This window comes from Ranitomeya imitator, chromosome 7 (assembly GCF_032444005.1).
Source record: "Ranitomeya imitator isolate aRanImi1 chromosome 7, aRanImi1.pri, whole genome shotgun sequence".
In the NCBI taxonomy this organism is placed as follows: Eukaryota; Metazoa; Chordata; class Amphibia; order Anura; family Dendrobatidae; genus Ranitomeya; species Ranitomeya imitator.
Genome location: NC_091288.1, coordinates 143,113,293 through 143,134,575, shown reverse-complemented (window position 1 = coordinate 143,134,575; position 21,283 = coordinate 143,113,293). Strand labels below are relative to the sequence as shown.

At 43.6% G+C, this 21,283-nt stretch overlaps 1 protein-coding gene across 1 annotated transcript in view; it reads left to right on the top strand.

Annotated features, from left to right (window-relative positions):
• LOC138644939 (double zinc ribbon and ankyrin repeat-containing protein 1-like) overlaps positions 1 to 21,283 on the top strand; it is a 161,141-nt gene that overhangs the window by 7,359 nt on the left and 132,499 nt on the right. Inside the window, exon 3 of the mRNA XM_069733874.1 lies at positions 17,361 to 17,486. Within this exon, the coding sequence (XP_069589975.1) occupies positions 17,378 to 17,486 (109 nt within the window). The 5' untranslated portion in view covers positions 17,361 to 17,377. The remainder of the gene's footprint in view (positions 1 to 17,360; positions 17,487 to 21,283) is intronic.

Genomic DNA, 21,283 nt, shown 5'->3' with positions numbered 1-21,283 from the left:
ATAAAGCACTGCCTAATTTTTTATGGGATATAATATTATATGTTAGTTCATTCTCCATGCTCTAAAAACCGTACCCTAAGTCTTCTGAAGGGAAATACGCTACTGTTGTGTTGGGTTAGCTTCGGACCCGTTTAATCGAAGCTGGTGGCAGCGATAGTGTGCTGACTTTTGGATTATGTTGTAGCGACTGCGGCGTTGATAATTATTGTTCCTGCCTGAGTGGGAGTAGTTTATCGCGTCGCTGCAGCGTGCCCAATAGCCAGTACATAGCAGGCAGCCTTTCTGGCGACTAATTACCCAGGGTGCAGTACCTAATCTGACCTGAGAGTAAGGGGGCGCCAGAGAGCTGCAAGTGTTAAGTGGAACTGTAAGCGGGATATACATAAATCCCTGCAGTTCGTGGTATATGGAAAAGCAGTGGGATACCTAAAATAAGCCCCTGCTGTAAACTAAGAGGTCAATAGCCTTGGGTGTGTTGTTTCATCACATTGTGGAGTGGAGGGATAACTAAGATAAGCCCCCCTGCACATGTGATAGCCGTCTGTTGGCCCAAAGTCACCCCGACCCGTGACGTAGGGGTGACGGTCACGGTGTGAATCGTGACAAATTGGTGGCAGCGGTCAGGGAATCCTGGCACCACGTATTAGACTTGGTTGCAGGCGAAACAGAACTAGAGGCAATAAGGTCACTGATGGTTTGAGCCCTCCTGGCTACCACATTAAATCCATCCTTTAATAGGTCACATAAGATGTTATCCTCATATAGAATAGGCAGCCTCTTATTAATGATCCCTCTGATTTGACTAAATTGGGAAGAAGACTGCAGACATACATATGGCTTTTTATTATATGTTTCTTTCTTAGATTTTTTATCAATAGGGGGCACCAGCATGTCATCTCTATGTTTTTTATTCACTATGTTAATAGCCCTCTCAATAGTCCAGTTCGGATATTTAAGATTTTTTAATCTTTCTCTCAATTCTCCAAATTTCTCTAACCTATCCTGCTCTCTACTACAATTGCGCTTATGCCTAAAAAACTCCCCTACAGGTATGGATTTGATAGTATGGGCAGGATGGCTACTATCCACATGTAGTATAGTATTGCCACTAATTGGTTTGACAAATGTTTTACTTGCAATAAATTCTCCACTACGGCCTGACAACTCCAAATCCAAAAAAGAAATGCTAAATTCGTTATGCACAAATGTAAATTTGATACCACAGTCGTTATAATTAATGTATTCCACAAATCCCGGTATGGCAGACACATCACCCCTCCAAATAATCAGGGTGTCATCAATGTATCTGCCATACCAGGAGATGTGTTCAACATAAGGATTATTACCAGAATACAAGTATCTTTGTTCCCAGTATGCCATTGTAAGGTGAGCCAGAGACGGTGAGTATTTTGCACCCATAGGGACGCCCGACCTCTGGATATACATGACATTATCAAAAGAGAAAATATTATTCTGCATAAGGAAATGTAAAACCTGCAGAGCAAAATTAATCAAGTCTTCTGAAAATAGACCACAGTCTTTCAAATGGTAATCCACAGCTTTTATCGCTACATCGTGAGGGATACTCGTATATAAAGATACGACATCACAGCTTAACCAGCTATATTCTTTTTTCCATGGCCATTTCGAAAGTAGTTTCAAAACTGCTTCAGAGTCTCTGATGTATCCTGGCATCTTTGTAACTAAAGGTTGCAACAGAGAGTCCATCCACTCACATAAATGTTCTAACATGGAACCAATTCCTGAGATAATTGGACGCATTGCTGGAAACCCATCCCCTTTGTGAACTTTTGGGAGACCGTACATAATCGGTAGTTTGGGGGACTCCACATAGAGATAATCCGCTTGTTTTATATCAAATACCGCTAGACTGACCCCCTCACTAATCAGCCGAGCAATATTAGCATTGATTTCTTTAGTTGGATTCCTCTTAAGCTTCTCATATGTGGCTGTGTCAGATAGAAGTTCAGTCATTTTTGCCTTATAATCGCATTCATTCATTACTACTATAAGGCCACCCTTGTCCAAAATCCATTTTGAAAAATAGCCGAGCTCGTCAAAAACCAATCAGTAGACCACAGGTTAATTTTTCATCCACAGAACCTGACTCCTCGGACACAAATGCAAGCATGTCCGATATTTCAACAAGTAACTACACTGAATACAAGAAAAGATACGGAAAAACATCAAAAAACGAAAAAGACGGGGGGGGGGGGGGGGGGGGGGGAAGGAAGCACAAGAAATTTGCCAGGAGTAACGACCCGTTGCCAGAAGAAGCACAAACATTAATGAAAAAAAGCAATGTGGTGAACCTGTCCTCCCAGCCTTTGTCGCCTGATCAACTGAACGTATTGGCGCTTGGTCTGAACTTTGTGCCAGATTCGAATTTCAATTTATGACTATTTTGGATTTCAGTAAGTTCATAAGAAATTTAACTATGAAAAAACATTTCTTTAATGATGAAGGTGCTGTTTCTGATCCGGGCACTGTTCCTGAGTTAAATGAATTTGAAAATTTAGACTTTGGTGAACAGATGGCACTTAACTGTCTCATCAAATTATCGAAGGAGCAGTGTGAGGAGGACCAAAATAATCTCCTTAAAACATCTGAGAGATTCAGAACAAAAAATCCCTTTTTCTATCCATTACAAACAAGAGTTGAGTGTATGGAAAAATTCCAAGAAGTGATTGAAAGGGATTTAAAAGCACTTCAAGAGACACAAGAAAATAGATCTCATAGGAACTTATCATAAAAACAGCGAAAAGCTTTAAATGAATTAAAATCAATGAAAAACCTTGTTATTAAGAAAAGCGACAAGGGTGGCCTTATAGTAGTAATGAATGAATGCGATTATAAGGCAAAAATGACTGAACTTCTATCTGACACAGCCACATATGAGAAGCTTAAGAGGAATCCAACTAAAGAAATCAATGCTAATATTGTTCGGCTGATTAGTGAGGGGGTCAGTCTAGCGGTATTTGATATAAAACAAGCGGATTATCTCTATGTGGAGTCCCCCAAACTACCGATTATGTACGGTCTCCCAAAAGTTCACAAAAGTTCACAAAGTTCCATCCAATTATCTCAGGAATTGGTTCCATGTTAGAACATTTATGTGAGTGGATGGACTCTCTGTTGCAACCTTTAGTTACAAAGATGCCAGGATACATCAGAGACTCTGAAGCAGTTTTGAAACTACTTTCGAAATGGCCATGGAAAAAAGAATATAGCTGGTTAAGCTGTGATGTCGTATCTTTATATACGAGTATCCCTCACGATGTAGCGATAAAAGCTGTGGATTACCATTTGAAAGACTGTGGTCTATTTTCAGAAGACTTGATTAATTTTGCTCTGCAGGTTTTACATTTCCTTATGCAGAATAACATTTTCTCTTTTGATAATGTCATGTATATCCAGAGGTCGGGCGTCCCTATGGGTGCAAAATACTCACCGTCTCTGGCTCACCTTACAATGGCATACTGGGAACAAAGATACTTGTATTCTGGTAATAATCCTTATGTTGAACACATCTCCTGGTATGGCAGATACATTGATGACACCCTGATTATTTGGAGGGGTGATGTGTCTGCCATACCGGGATTTGTGGAATACATTAATTATAACGACTGTGGTATCAAATTTACATTTGTGCATAACGAATTTAGCATTTCTTTTTTGGATTTGGAGTTGTCAGGCCGTAGTGGAGAATTTATTGCAAGTAAAACATTTGTCAAACCAATTAGTGGCAATACTATACTACATGCGGATAGTAGCCATGCTGCCCATACTATCAAATCCATACCTGTAGGGGAGTTTTTTAGGCATAAGCGCAATTGTAGTAGAGAGCAGGATAGGTTAGAGGAATTTGGAGAATTGAGAGAAAGATTAAAAAATCGTAAATATCCGAACTGGACTATTGAGAGGGCTATTAACATAGTGAATAAAAAACATATAGATGACATGCTGGTGCCCCCTATTGATAAAAAATCTAAGAAAGAAACATATAATAAAAAGCCATATGTATGTCTGCAGTTTTCTTCCCAATTTAGTCAAATCAGAGGGATCATTAATAAAAGGCTGCCTATTCTATATGAGGATAACATCTTATGTGACCTATTAAAGGATGGATTTAATGTGGTAGCCAGGAGGGCTCAAACCATCGGTGACCTTAGTTCTGTTTCGCCTGCAACCAAGTCTAATACGTGGTGTCAGGATTCCCTGACCGCTGCCACCAATTTGTCACGATTCGCACTGTGACCGTCACCCCTACGTCACGGGTCGGGGTGACTTTGGGCCAACAGACGGCTATCACATGTGCAGGGGGGCTTATCTTAGTTATCCCTCCACTCCACAATGTGATGAAACAACACACCCAAGGCTATTGACCTCTTAGTTTACAGCAGGGGCTTATTTTAGGTATCCCACTGCTTTTCCATATACCACGAACTGCAGGGATTTATGTATATCCCGCTTACAGTTCCACTTAACACTTGCAGCTCTCTGGCGCCCCCTTACTCTCAGGTCAGATTAGGTACTGCACCCTGGGTAATTAGTCGCCAGAAAGGCTGCCTGCTATGTACTGGCTATTGGGCACGCTGCAGCGACGCGATAAACTACTCCCACTCAGGCAGGAACAATAATTATCAACGCCGCAGTCGCTACAACATAATCCAAAAGTCAGCACACTATCGCTGCCACCAGCTTCGATTAAACGGGTCCGAAGCTAACCCAACACAACAGTAGCGTATTTCCCTTCAGAAGACTTAGGGTACGGTTTTTAGAGCATGGAGAATGAACTAACATATAATATTATATCCCATAAAAAATTAGGCAGTGCTTTATCAAAAATATTTTATAAAGATGTTACAAATGAGACAATTGCAAAAATGTACAAGGGTAATTATGAAATAAACAGGGATTAAATGAGAAAAGGTAACACTCACATGTTCAAAGCATGGCAGGCAACCATACGTCCCAGCTCATTGGACGTGCTGCTGGCTTCAGGAGAAGACAAGAAATCAAGCAGAAGTGACTCCTCAGAGCCTGCCAGACACTTAAAACCTTAAGGCTGTGACATCACAGAAAGGCTGGTTTATCCAGACCCTCCTCTCTCTACATTCTAAGTAAACTTTAAACTATTTTCTCTAATTTCTATAACTTCGCTACCAAACATGTCATAGTCATAACGAACCCAGCATTCATCTCGGATTAACGTGGGCATTCTAATGAGATCAAATATGTCCTATCTGGGATACATATTTACAGAGAAATCCCTACTTCTTTACCACATGGAGTTAGAAACCCGCGCTTAGTTGGATGGACTCTAAGAATATATATTTTCGTATTCTTAACTTAAAATGTTTGCCTAATATCTTACAAAAACCAAACAAAGGACTTTCATGAATTTCTAGAAGTTTCTAGTTCACTTATAGCTGGACAAGAGCTTACACGGCAGGAAATGCCGGTCGTAAATACTTCTGCTCTCCGAGCTAGAGGTAATAAACTCTTCTTCCCCCATCTACATTGGCAAAGCAGCTCTTGGCTGAGTGAAAGGGAAGGTGGGCTTGTTAGCCCACAGCCTTGAGCAAGAGAAGCTACTTATATGATATTTCATACCATATCGTGACACGTGGCTTGAGTGCAAAGGTTTTTTTTAGATGCGGCACCTCTGCCTGCAGCACTTGCGCACATATACAGCCAGGTAGTGTGTTTTATAATTCGGAACACACTAAGGAATATAAAATCAACAGCTTTATAAATTGCCATACCAAAAACGTAGTGTATAAGATAGACTGCACATTATGCCATTTGTCCTACATAGGATGTACTACACGTAAGCAAAAAACTCGAATAACAGAGCATATTAGAGATGCTACTTGTCCTAACATAGTGAATAGAAATGTATCTATGGTATCGAAACATTTTCACATGCAGCATAATGGAGATATTGCGACTTTGAAAGTGCACGGCATTGAAAAGGTTCACCTATCATACCGCGGAGGTGACATCAAAAGACGCTTGCTCACCAGAGAGGCGTTCTGGATGTACAATCTAAATACTCGCTTTCCGAAAGGTATGAATAAGAGGAATGAAATTTTGTATCATTATGTATAATTTTAATGTGTTTTGTATTATTTGTTTCACTTTCTATTGACGATCTGTGTAGCTTCAGGACCTTACGATTGAATCATGTGACCCATATGGGTGTGTCTTCTGATTTTACTATATGTATGGCGTTCAGTCCTGAGACTTCACTGGCATGAGTAAGACCTATATCGGTCGAAACGCGTAGCCGTTTTATTCACACTATCACCTGTCTGGTCTACCTGGTGTAAGGATATTTTTACGTGTGTTATTCTAATAAAGAAAATAATTATTTTACCTATCTGCTGGAGCTGGAATATTTTTCATGTTTGGAGTTATATTTGAACTGCCAACTTGTGAACCCTCCCAGTGCTCGCAACGCCCGCTGTGACGATAGCCTGATGCGTATGTGTAGCCGAAATATATCCGGAAGTATGCATATCGCATACCTGCGGTTACGTGGCCTTCCTGGTCTCACAGTGGACAGCGCCTACACATAGAGTAACTGCAGACTTTTGTTAAAAAAAAAAAAAGCCTGAATCATCGTTTTAAACATTGGCACAAGAACTGAGGGAAGAGGTTTATGGCATGGATTTCCATGGCTATCATATTTATTATTGCACCTTTTGACTATTATGACCTGCTGAAAATGGTACATAGCCAGACACCAGCTCATGGTAGTGTTCCTGAAGAATGTTATTGTATTCCTCCTTGGCAATGGCCTCCAGTACACTAATATTCTTGGGATTGTATGATGCAATTATATTCTTCTAATTCCACCGAAGATTCTCTTCATGCTCAATTGGTACGAAGGCAGGGACAGTGACACCAGTGCTCATTGGGCGCTGGCGCCTGGTGTCACAACACAACACAATAGGCATGGGAAACCAAGTACCGACACCGTTGGAACTTGGGCGGCACGGGAGTTGAGTATAGGTTTTATTATTTTTGGGGGACCAAGCGAGGGGTATGAGAAGTTGTCCAAGTAGTGGATAACTACTTTAAGCCATGTTGGACTGTGAGGTATGCTTGTTATCACTGTCTTGTTGACAGGGCCAGCTGTAGCTTCCTCACATGTCATATCTTCTCGAAGTATATCTTGATACATGTTTGAATCTATCTTGACCTCCACACGGTGCAGGTTTCCAGTGTCAGAGGGAAAAAAGAATCCACAGAGAATCACCAAGCCACCACCATGGTTCAATGCAGGCATCACCGTGCCACCGCCATGCTTTACTGTAGCCAACACTGACCCCCCTCCCCCCCCACCGTGCTTCATTGTAGGCATCCCCTAGCCACCATTATTGAAAAAAATACCAAAACACAGGCAAAGATGCTTTCCTGTCCAGGCCTGTCAGGGTGCAGCGGACACAAGTAAAGATGGCAACTACATCTTTGTGAGGACCCTTGACGTGGGTTGCCAGCTTACGTATTGTGGCCATAATATCAACTAATACCTTAAATACACATATATTATGTGTTTTTGTGCACTTTATTTATTTTTAGGGGTGCAGCTGGGCCCAGATAGCTCTGTAAACTGTTGTCTCCATTCACACGGGATGCATTATAGTTGGCACTGGTCAGCCCACCATAGGGTGTCATTAATAGGCTGTGAGCCAGATGCTCTGCATTTTCTGTGTGAACATTACCGCATACAGATTATTTTTGTTTGCACTGGTGTGCCAAGCGGCCAATCCCTGATTGTAGGCTGGCTGCCTTATCGGTATTGCTGCACCAGAGTAGTTGCCATCTTTACTTGGGTCCGCTGCACCCTGTGCATTTATTTAGAGATCTGGACAGGTAAGCATCTTTGCCTGTGTTTTGGTGTTTTTTTCAATAATAGGATTATTCCTCTTTTGGTTGTTTTTAGCACCTAACAACCACCGTGCTTCACTGTATGCGTCACTGACCCACCACCATGCTTCATTGTAGGCATCATTGAAACACCACCATGCTTCGCTGTAGGAATCGTCAAGTCAACACTTATTACTGTAGGCATCACTGACCCACCACCATGTTTCATTGTAGGTATCATTGAGACACCACCATGCTTTACTATAGGCATCACCAAGCCACCACCATTCTTCACTGTAGGCATCGTTGACCCACCATTATGCTTCACTGTAGGTATCACCAAGCCACTGCCACGCTTCACTGTAAACATCTTTGAGCCACCATTTTGCTCTTTCCAAACAGGATCCCATTACTTGTGCAGCTTATTTACATGGTTTTGAGCATATTGTTCCTCACTTTTATTGTACTTTTGGGTCAGTAAAGGTGTATGCCAAGGAGTTCAGGCATGGAGATCTTCAGAGTTTAGCATGGACCTTATTGTAAAAACTAAGGGAGAAATGGGCTAGTATACCTCAGGAACCAGATGCTAGTGTCACATTTTCAGCAGGTTATAGCAACCAAAGGTGAAACTAAGTACTAAAGATGCTTATTATAAATTGGTTAATAATTCTGAGACTGCAGTAGTCATTACAAGTGGCATTTTGTGATGATTGTGGAGAAACCACTAGTTATATTAGTTGTGTTTAGCTATTTACATTGTTTTTGTTTCATTTTTTGTTTTAACAGCAAAAGTTTGTATATTTTACCTATAATTTGTTGGGAGAAATAGGACAAGGTAGGGGGGGGGGGGGGGGGGCGGCAGGCGACCCGGTCCACCAAACTGAACTGCATGGATCAGGGATCGTCCCGCCGAATGCTCACTCTCCCTTTAACATGTGCATAATGCTACTCAGACAACACATGGTGAGGGTGAAACAGTGTGGCAATGCTTTAGTGAACCACAAAACAGGCAGATAGCACGTAGAACAGTCCCAGCAAAATACCCCAAAATGGTGCAAATTACAGAGTCTCACCCTTCCGCTGACTCACCGAGATAATGGCAGCTGTTACTTCAGAGATTCCTGGGTCGGCTACCCCACCTGTGTAACACACATACACACAGAGGAGGTAATGATAAGCGTAGGAAGATACTGTATTTTTCGGACTACAAGACGCACTTTTTCCCCCCCAAAAAAGGGGGGAAAATGGGGGGTGCGTCTAATAGTCGCAATGCAGGCTTACCGTGGCGGCAGAGGTCCGGTGGCAGAGGTGCAGCGGCAGAGGTGCGGCGGCAGAGGTGTGGGAGCAGAGGAGGCGCAGTAAGCGGGGTCCTTTTCTCCGGTGAGGTGATGCAGCAGCCCGGTATGCAGCAGAGCCGGGTGAATCCTGTTGTTATCGGTGGGCGCGGCCATTTTCCTGAGGCCGCGCGTACGCAGATGAAGCGCTCTGCTTCCCGGGGCTTCAGGAAAATGGCCGCGGGAGGCCGCGCGTGCGCAGATGGAGATCGCGGCGGCCATTTTCCTGAAGCCCCGGGAAGCAGAGCGCTCCATCTGCGCACGCGCGGCCTCAGGAAGATGGCCGCGCCCACCGATAACAACAGGATTCACCCGGCTCTGCTGCATACCGGGCTGCTGCATCACCATACCGGGGAAAGGGACCCCGCTTACTGCGCCTCCTCTGCCACTGCACCTCTGCCACCGGACCTCTGCCGCCACGGTAAGCCTGCATTGCCTGCACGGTAAGCCTGGGACCCCTCTCACGCCATACCTCTCACTGCACCTCCTGATCCCAGCACCTCCTGATCCCAGCACCTCCTGATCCCAGCACCTTCTCATCCCAGCACCTCCTGATCCCAGCACCTCCTGATCCCAGCACCTTCTCATCCCAGCACCTCCTCATCCCAGCACCTCCTCATCCCAGCACCTTCTCATCCCAGCATCACCCCACCTCTGCCGACACCTTGCCTCCTGTGACACTGCTCTGCCACCGCCAGCCCTCAAGTAAGATACTGTAAATTCGGACAATAAGACGGACCCCCATCTTATAAAAAATCTTTTTTTCTGCAATTTTCACCCCAAATTTGGGGTGCGTCTTATGGTCCGGTGCGTCTTATAGTCCGAAAAATACGGTAACAGTCCATTGAGGTACAAGGCCAGTTGATCTGAGGATCATAACCTGGCTTCTCCGAACATCTCCATGGCGCCAGGTGAACAGCGGGTCCCAATCCTGGCTTTCTCCAAATGAATCCATGGTTCAGGGATGGTCAATGGAGCAGATCTGTCTTCTCCCAACCAGGGCCGAAAACCCCTAGGTTGTTTTTTGTAGAATGATAGATCCGTGTCCCTCGTGATGGTGCCATGACGAATTGGCTGCTGTCCTGTTTCTGGTCCTTTTGACGTATCAATGTCTTGGCTGAATCTCTGGCTATCTCTCTCTGTCTCTGTGTCTCTCTCTATACAGAGGCATATCACCTCTTTTTATGTTTAAACAAGTGTCCTTCAGCCTGGCCTCACAGATAAGAGTAAGAATGAAGATGAGGTCAAAGGTACCTTCACACATAACGATTTCGTTAACGATATCGTTGCTTTTTGTGACGTAGCAACGATATCGTTAACGAAATCGTTATGTGTGACAGCGACCAACGATCAGGCCCCTCCTGGGAGATCGTTGGTCGCTGGGGAATGATCAGGACCTTTTTTTGGTCGCTGATCACCCGCTGTCATCGCTGAATCGGCGTGTGTGACGCCGATCCAGCGATGTGTTCACTGGTAACCAGGGTATATATCGGGTTACTAAGCGCAGGGCCGCGCTTAGTAACCCGATATTTACCCTGGTTACCATTGTAAAAGTTAAAAAAAAAAAAAAACAGTACATACTCACATTTTGATGTCTGTCACGTCCCCCGGTATTATGGCCGGCAATCAGGCAACACAGTGTGCAGTAATCAGCGCACATACAAAGATCTGGCAATAACCAAAAACAATAGGACGAGCTCTGAGACGTGGAATCTCTGTAGACTGCAGTACCTGATCTATCCTCACACAACTATAAGCAGCAGTGGATTGCGCCTATCACTACCTATGCAACTCGGCACTGCCTGAGGAGCTGACTAGCCTGAAGATAGAAATACAAGCCTGACTTACCTCAGAGAAATACCCCAAAGGAATAGGCAGCCCCCCACATATAATGACTGTTAGCAAGATGAAAAGACAAACGTAGGAATGAAATAGATTCAGCAAAGTGAGGCCCGATATTCTAGACAGAGCGAGGATAGCAAAGAGAACTATGCAGTCTACAAAAAACCCTAAAACGAAAACCACGCAAAGGGGCAAAAAGACCCACCGTGCCGAACTAACAGCACGGCGGTGCACCCCTTTGCTTCTCAGAGCTTCCAGCAAAAGTTAATAGCAAACTGGACAGAAAAAAACAGAAAACAAACTAGAAGCACTTATCTAGCAGAGCAGCAGGCCCAAGGAAAGATGCAGTAGCTCAGATCCAACACTGGAACATTGACAAGGAGCAAGGAAGACAGACTCAGGTGGAGCTAAATAGCAAGGCAGCCAACGAGCTCACCAAAACACCTGAGGGAGGAAGCCCAGAGACTGCAATACCACTTGTGACCACAGAAGTGAACTCAGCCACAGAATTCACAACAGTACCCCCCCCTTGAGGAGGGGTCACCGAACCCTCACCAGAACCCCCAGGCCGACCAGGATGAGCCACATGAAAGGCACGAACAAGATCTGGGGCATGGACATCAGAGGCAAAAACCCAGGAATTATCTTCCTGAGCATAACCCTTCCATTTGACCAGATACTGGAGTTTCCGTCTAGAGACACGAGAATCCAAAATCTTCTCCACAATATACTCCAATTCCCCCTCCACCAAAACAGGGGCAGGAGGCTCCACAGATGGAACCATAGGTGCCACGTATCTCCGCAACAACGACCTATGGAATACATTATGTATGGAAAAGGAGTCTGGGAGGGTCAGACGAAAAGACACCGGATTGAGAATCTCAGAAATCCTATACGGACCAATAAAACGAGGTTTAAATTTAGGAGAGGAAACCTTCATAGGAATATGACGGGAAGATAACCAAACCAGATCCCCAACACGAAGTCGGGGTCCCACACGGCGTCTGCGATTAGCGAAAAGCTGAGCCTTCTCCTGGGACAAGGTCAAATTGTCCACTACCTGAGTCCAGATCTGCTGCAACCTGTCCACCACAGAATCCACACCAGGACAGTCCGAAGACTCAACCTGTCCTGAAGAGAAACGAGGATGGAACCCAGAATTGCAGAAAAATGGAGAGACCAAGGTAGCCGAGCTGGCCCGATTATTAAGGGCGAACTCAGCCAACGGCAAAAATGACACCCAATCATCCTGGTCAGCGGAAACAAAACATCTCAGATATGTTTCCAAGGTCTGATTGGTTCGTTCGGTCTGGCCATTAGTCTGAGGATGGAAGGCCGAGGAGAAAGATAGGTCAATGCCCATCCTACCACAAAAGGCTCGCCAGAACCTCGAGACAAACTGGGAACCTCTGTCAGAAACAATATTCTCAGGAATGCCATGTAAACGAACCACATGCTGGAAGAACAAAGGCACCAAATCAGAGGAGGAAGGCAATTTAACCAAGGGCACCAGATGGACCATTTTAGAAAAGCGATCACAGACCACCCAAATGACCGACATTTTTTGAGAAACGGGAAGGTCAGAAATGAAATCCATCGAAATATGTGTCCAAGGCCTCTTCGGGACCGGCAAGGGCAAAAGCAACCCACTGGCACGTGAACAGCAGGGCTTAGCCCTAGCACAAATTCCACAGGACTGCACAAAAGCACGCACATCCCGTGACAGAGATGGCCACCAGAAGGATCTAGCAACCAACTCCCTGGTACCAAAGATTCCTGGATGACCGGCCAGCACCGAACAATGAAGTTCAGAGATAACTTTACTAGTCCACCTATCAGGGACGAACAGTTTCTCGGCCGGACAACGATCAGGTTTATTAGCCTGAAATTTCTGCAACACTCTCCGCAAATCAGGGGAGATGGCAGACACAATGACTCCTTCCTTGAGGATACTCGCCGGCTCAGATAACCCCGGAGAGTCGGGCACAAAACTCCTAGAAAGAGCATCCGCCTTCACATTTTTAGAGCCCGGAAGGTATGAAATCACAAAATCAAAACGAGCAAAAAATAACGACCAACGGGCCTGTCTAGGATTCAAGCGCTTGGCAGACTCAAGATAAGTAAGGTTCTTATGATCAGTCAATACCACCACGCGATGCTTAGCACCCTCAAGCCAATGACGCCACTCCTCGAATGCCCACTTCATGGCCAGCAACTCTCGGTTGCCCACATCATAATTACGCTCAGCAGCAGAAAATTTCCTGGAAAAGAAAGCACATGGTTTGAACACTGAGCAACCAGAACCTCTCTGTGACAAAACCGCCCCTGCACCAATCTCAGAAGCATCAACCTCGACCTGGAACGGAAGAGAAACATCAGGTTGACACAACACAGGGGCACAGCAAAAACGACGCTTCAACTCCTGAAAAGCTTCCACGGCAGCAGAAGACCAATTAACCAAATCAGCACCCTTCTTGGTCAAATCGGTCAATGGTCTGGCAATGCTAGAAAAATTACAGATGAAGCGACGATAAAAATTAGCAAAGCCCAGGAATTTCTGCAGACTTTTTAGAGATGTCGGCTGAGTCCAATCCTGGATGGCCTGAACCTTAACCGGATCCATCTCGATAGTAGAAGGGGAAAAGATGAACCCCAAAAATGAAACTTTCTGCACACCGAAGAGACACTTTGATCCCTTCACGAACAAGGAATTAGCACGCAGTACCTGGAAAACCATTCTGACTTGCTTCACATGAGACTCCCAATCATCTGAGAAGATCAAAATGTCATCCAAGTAAACAATCAAGAATTTATCCAGATACTCACGGAAAATGTCATGCATAAAAGACTGAAAAACAGATGGAGCATTGGCAAGTCCGAACGGCATCACCAGATACTCAAAATGACCCTCGGGCGTATTAAATGCCGTTTTCCATTCATCTCCCTGCCTGATTCTCACCAGATTATACGCACCACGAAGATCAATCTTAGTAAACCAACTAGCCCCCTTAATCCGAGCAAACAAGTCAGAAATCAATGGCAAGGGATACTGAAACTTAACAGTGATCTTATTAAGAAGGCGGTAATCAATACACGGTCTTAGCGAACCATCCTTCTTGGCTACAAAAAAGAACCCTGCTCCCAATGGTGACGACGATGGGCGAATATGTCCCTTCTCCAGGGACTCCTTCACATAACTGCGCATAGCGGTGTGTTCAGGTACGGACAAATTAAATAAACGACCCTTAGGGAATTTACTACCAGGAATCAAATCGATAGCACAATCACAATTCCTATGCGGAGGTAGGGCATCAGACTTGGACTCTTCAAATACATTCTGAAAGTCCGACAAGAACTCTGGGATGTCAGAAGGAATGGATGACGAAATAGACAAAAATGGAACATCACCATGTACTCCCTGACAACCCCAGCTGGTTACCGACATAGAGTTCCAATCCAATACTGGATTATGGGTTTGTAGCCATGGCAACCCCAACACGACCACATCATGCAAATTATGCAGTACCAGAAAGCGAATAACTTCCTGATGTGCAGGAGCCATGCTCATGGTCAGCTGGGCCCAGTACTGAGGCTTATTCTTGGCCAAAGGTGTAGCATCAATTCCTCTCAACGGAATAGGACACCGCAAAGGCTCCAAGAAAAATCCACAACGTTTAGCATAATCCAAATCCATCAGATTCAGGGCAGCGCCTGAATCCACAAACGCCATGACAGAATACGATGACAAAGAGCACATTAAGGTAATGGACAAAAGGAATTTGGACTGTACAGTACCAATAACGGCAGAGCTATCGAACCGCCTAGTGCGTTTAGGACAATTAGAAATAGCATGAGTAGAATCACCACAATAGAAACACAGTCTGTTCAGACGTCTGTGTTCTTGCCGTTCTACTTTAGTCATAGTCCTGTCGCACTGCATAGGCTCAGGTTTACTCTCAGACAATACCGCCAGATGGTGCACAGATTTACGCTCGCGCAAGCGACGACCGATCTGAATGGCCAAGGACATAGACTCATTCAAACCAGCAGGCATAGGAAATCCCACCATTACATCCTTAAGAGCTTCAGAGAGACCCTTTCTGAACAAAGCCGCTAGTGCAGATTCATTCCACAGAGTGAGTACTGACCACTTCCTAAATTTCTGACAATATACTTCTACATCATCCTGACCCTGGCATAAAGCCAGCAGATTTTTCTCAGCCTGATCCACTGAATTAGGCTCATCGTAAAGCAATCCCAGCGCCTGGAAAAATGCATCAACATTACTCAATGCAGAATCTCCTGGTGCAAGAGAAAACGCCCAGTCCTGTGGGTCGCCGCGCAAAAAAGAAATAATAATCAAAACCTGTTGAATAGGATTACCAGAAGAATGAGGTTTCAAGGCCAAAAATAGCTTACAATTATTTCTGAAGCTCAGGAACTTAGTTCTGTCACCAAAAAACAAATCAGGAATCGGAATTCTTGGTTCTAGCATCGATTTCTGATCAATAGTATCTTGAATCTTTTGTACATTTACAACGAGATTATCCATTGAGGAGCACAGAGCCTGAATATCCATGTCCACAGCTGTGTCCTGAAGCACTCTAATGTCTAGGGGAAAAAAAAGACTGAAGACAGAGCTAAGAAAAAAAAATGATGTCAGGATTTCTTTTTTCCCTCTATTGGGAATCATTGGGTGGCTCCTTGTACTATTATGGCCGGCAATCAGGCAACACAGTGTGCAGTAATCAGCGCACATACAAAGATCTGGCAATAACCAAAAACAATAGGACGAGCTCTGAGACGTGGAATCTCTGTAGACTGCAGTACCTGATCTATCCTCACACAACTATAAGCAGCAGTGGATTGCGCCTATCACTACCTATGCAACTCGGCACTGCCTGAGGAGCTGACTAGCCTGAAGATAGAAATACAAGCCTGACTTACCTCAGAGAAATACCCCAAAGGAATAGGCAGCCCCCCACATATAATGACTGTTAGCAAGATGAAAAGACAAACGTAGGAATGAAATAGATTCAGCAAAGTGAGGCCCGATATTCTAGACAGAGCGAGGATAGCAAAGAGAACTATGCAGTCTACAAAAAACCCTAAAACGAAAACCACGCAAAGGGGCAAAAAGACCCACCGTGCCGAACTAACAGCACGGCGGTGCACCCCTTTGCTTCTCAGAGCTTCCAGCAAAAGTTAATAGCAAACTGGACAGAAAAAACAGAAAACAAACTAGAAGCACTTATCTAGCAGAGCAGCAGGCCCAAGGAAAGATGCAGTAGCTCAGATCCAACACTGGAACATTGACAAGGAGCAAGGAAGACAGACTCAGGTGGAGCTAAATAGCAAGGCAGCCAACGAGCTCACCAAAACACCTGAGGGAGGAAGCCCAGAGACTGCAATACCACTTGTGACCACAGAAGTGAACTCAGCCACAGAATTCACAACACCCCGGCGTCAGCTTCCCGCACTGACTCTGCTTTACGGCCGGCCGGCGCTGACACAGTGGACGCCGGGGGGCGTGACAGACATCGGAATGTGAGTATGTACTGTTTTTTTGTTTTTTTTTAACTTTTACAATGGTAACCAGGGTAAATATCGCGTTACTAAGTGCGGGCCTGCGCTTAGTAACCCGATATTTACCCTTGTTACCCAGGGAATTCGGCATCGTTGAAGACAGTTTTAACGATGCCGAAGTCTTTCCCCAGATCGTTGGTCGCTGGGAGAGCTGTCTGTGTGACAGCTCCCCAGCGACCACACAACGACTTACCAACGATCACGGCCAGGTCGTATCGCTGGTCGTGATCGTTGGTAAGTCGTTCAGTGTAACGGTACCTTCAAGTAGCATTACTTGATTATTTAATCTATTTGCATAGTTTTTCTCTCTCTGTTTTCGAAGTCAACAAACTGGCTGGATAACACAATGCATAATTAGCATATCAGCAAACATTGTTCAGTGGCCATGCATTACTGTTTTGTAAAGATAACCTAAAATAAAATGTAGGAGATAATATTAGAGGTAAATATTCGTCCTACAAGAAGATTCAATACTTCAAACATCAGTTTATGATTCTGGGCTTACACAATTTGTGTCTGGCATAAATAATAAGATACGATGTTGTGTCTTCTCAGGGGTGTAATAACTTTGTAATGGGGGTGTAATAACTTTGACTGCACATGTAGATAAGATATGAAACTTTGTTTTACTGTAACCCTGTCATGTGGAAAATGTTGCGTATTATGTCACATATATAATGCTGATGTTATTCTCCACAGGTCCTCTCTGAAAAATAATGACAGCAGGCTCTATATGTGTACCACAAATTATCCCACTCCGTGTTCCTGTACCCGGCAAGGGGAAGTATGACATAAACACAAACACTCCAATTGAAATCAAATCAGGTATGAATTGAAAGAGAATTGATATTGGAATATTTGTTGTTCTGTTTTCATTTATTTATTAATTATGATTGTATTTAAAAGGAATCAGTCAGCAGGGTACTACCCCTAAGACGTATTTATATGTGCATGTAGCTCTTTTAAACACTAGTACAGCAATACCCTTACATGTTCAGTCTGTTCCTCCATTACTGAGAAATAAGCGTTCAAATAGATATGCAAATGAGACTGAAGAGCCATGTTAGATCGGAAGCCTCTGTCACTCCAGCTCTATTCCCTGTCCTACATCCTACTGCTTGATTGATGGCTCCTTTGTCTGAGGTCACACAGCATAGAGGCTGTTAATCAACCATGAAGAGATGGCGCTGAGCAAGGAATAGAGCTGGTGTGGTAGAGGCTTCAAATCTACTATAGCTCTTCAGCCTCATTTGAATATATATTCAAATGCTGATTTCTCAGTAATGGAGGAACAGACTGAACATGTAAAGGTATTGCTGGACTTGGCTTTGAAAGAGCTACATGCACATATAAATAGTTTGGGGTGAATAATACGGTTGGCAGATTCCCTTTAAAGGATAACTAAGTCTTTATTATAGTTTTTGATATGTTATTCTGGGAACTCAGTCTGTACAGTGCTCTCATTCAAGCATAAACTAAGTGTTTCTGCCCCTTGGTTTCAGCTACTAGTGGCGTCTCAACACTTAGTAACATAGTTATTAACCCCTTTACCCCCAAGGGTGGTTTGCACGTTAATGACCAGGCCAATTTTTACAATTCTGACCACTGTCCCTTTATGAGGTTATAACTCTGGAACACTTCAATGGATCCCGGTGATTCTGACATTGTTTTCTCGAGACATATTGTACTTCATGGTAGTGGTAAAATTTCTTTGATATTAACTGCGTTTATTTGTGAAAAAAAACGGAAATTTGGTGAAAATTTTGAAAATTTCGCTATTTTCCAACTTTGAATTTTTATGCAATTAAATCACAGAGATATGTCACAAAAAAAAAATACTTAATAAGTAACATTTCCCAAATGTCTTCTTTACATCAGCACAATTTTGGAACCAACATTTTTTTTTGTTACGGAGTTATAAGGGTTAAAAGTTGACCAGCAATTTCTCATTTTTACAACACCATTTTTTTTAGGGACCACATCTCATTTGAAGTCATTTTGAGGGGTGCTCAAAACCACATTCAAGAAGTTTATTAACCCTTCGGGTGTTTCACAAGAATTTTTGGAATGTTTAAATAAAAATGAACATTTAACTTTTTTCACAAAAAATTTACTTCAGCTCCAATTTGTTTTATTTTACCAAGGGTAACAGAAGAAAATGGACCCCAAAAGTTGTTGTACAATTTGTCCTGAGTACGCCGATACCCCATATGTGGGGTAAACCACTGTTTGGGCGCATGGCAGAGCTCGGGAAGCGAAGGAGCAACATTTGACTTTTCAATGCAAAATTGACTGGAATTGAGATGGGACGCCATGTTGCGTTTGGAGAGCCCCTGATGTGCCAAAACATTGAAACCCCCCACAAGTGACACCATTTTGGAAAGTAGACCCCCTAAGGAACTTATCTAGATGTGTGGTGAGCACTTTAACCCATTAAGTGATTCACAGAAGTTTATAATGCAGAGCCGTAAAAATAAAAAATCATATTTTTTCACAAAAATGATCTTTTTGCCCCAAAATTTTTATTTTCCCAAGGGTAAGAGAAGAAATTGGACCGCAAAAGTTGTTGTACAATTTGTCCTGAGTACGCTGATACCCCATGTGTAGGGATAAACCACTGTTTGGGCGCATGGCAGAGCTCGGAAAGGAAGGAGCGCCATTTGACTTTTCAATGCAAAATTGACTGGAATTGAGATGGTACGCCAGGTTGCGTTTAGAGAGCCACTGATGTGCCTAAACATTGAAACCCTCCACAAGTGACACCAGTTTGGAAAGTAGACCCCCTAAGGAACTCATTTAGATGTGTTGTGAGAGCTTTGAACCCCCAAGTGTTTCACTACAGTTTATAACACAGAGCCGTGAAAATAAAAAATCTTTTTTTTCCCCACAAAAATTACTTTTTAGACCCCAGTTTTGTATTTTCCCAAGGGTAACAGGAGAAATTGGACCCCAAAAGTTGTTGTCCAATTTGTCCTGAGTACACTGATACCCCATATATTGGGGTAAACCCTTGTTTGGGCACACGAGAGAGCTCGGAAGGGAAGGAGCACTGTCTTACTTTTTCAACGCAGAATTGGCTGGAATTGAGATTGGACGCCATGTCGCGTTTGGAGAGCCCCTGATGTGCCTAAACAGTGGAAACCCCCCAATTATAACTGAAACCCTAATCCAAACACACCCCTAACCCTAATCCCAACGATAACCCTAACCACACCTCTAACCCTGACACACCCCTAACCCTAATCCCAACCGTAAATGTAATCCAAACCCTAACCCTAACTTTAGCCCTAATGGGAAAATGGAAATAAATACATTTTTTAAATTTTTTAATTTTTCCCTAAGGGGGTGATGAAGGGGGTTTGATTTACTTTTATAGCGTTTTTTTAGCGGATTTTTATGATTGGCAGTCGTCACACACTGAAAGACGCGTTTTATTGCTAAAAATATTTTTTGCGTTACCAAATTTTGAGAGCTATAATTTTTCCATATTTGGGTCCACAGAGTCATGTGAGGTCTTGTTTTTTGCGGGACAAGTTGATGATTTTATTGGTAACATTTTCGGGCACGTGACATTTTTGATCGCTTTTTATTCAGATTTTTGTGAGGCAGAATGACCAAAAACCAGCTATTCATGATGTTTTTTGGGGGTGGTTTATACCGTTCCGCGTTTGGTAAAATTGATAAAGCAGTTTTATTCTTCGGGTCAGTACGATTACAGCGATACCTCATTTATATCATTTTTTATGTTTTGGCGCTTTTATACAATAAAAACTATTTTATATAAAAAATAATTATTTTTGCATCGCTTATTCTGAGGACTATAACTTTTTATTTTTTCGCTGATGATGCTGTATGGCAGCTCGTTTTTTTGCGGGACAAGATGACGTTTTCAGCGTTACCATGGTTATTTATCGCGCGTTATTCCACTTTTTGTTTGGCGGCATGATAATAAAGCGTTGTTTTTTGCCTGTTTTTTTTTTTTTTACGGTGTTCACTGAAGGGGTTAACTAGTGATATAGTTTTATAGGTGGGGTCGTTACAGATGCGGCGGTACTAAATATGTATAATTTTATTGTTTTCTTTTTTTATTTAGATAAAGAAATGTATTTATAAGAACAATATTTTTTTTTTTTTTTAGGAATTTTTAAAAAAATTTTTTTACACATGTAAATTTTTTTTTTCCACACTATAACATTGCCCCAGGGGAACACATCATGTTATAGTGTAAGTGACACTTTGCTGTGCACTGTGTCAGATCAGCGATCTGACGTGCACTCCTGGAGGCTTCCCGACGCCTGCTCTGAGCAGGAGGAGGTAAGAGTCCCTCGCAGCAACGCGATCACATCGCGTTGCTCCGGGGGTCTCAGGGAAGTCCACAGGGAGCCCCCTCCCTGCGCGATGCTTCCCTATACCGCCGGAACACTGCGATCATGTTTGTTCGCAGTGTGCCGGGGGTTAATGTGGCGGGGGCGGTCCGTGATCGCATCTGGCACATAGTGCCGGATGTCAGCTGCGATAGTCAGCTGACACCTGGCCGCGATCGGCCGCGCTCCCCCCGTGAGCGCGGCCGATCGCGTATGACGTACTATCCCGTCGGTGGGCATACAGGCCCACCCCACCTC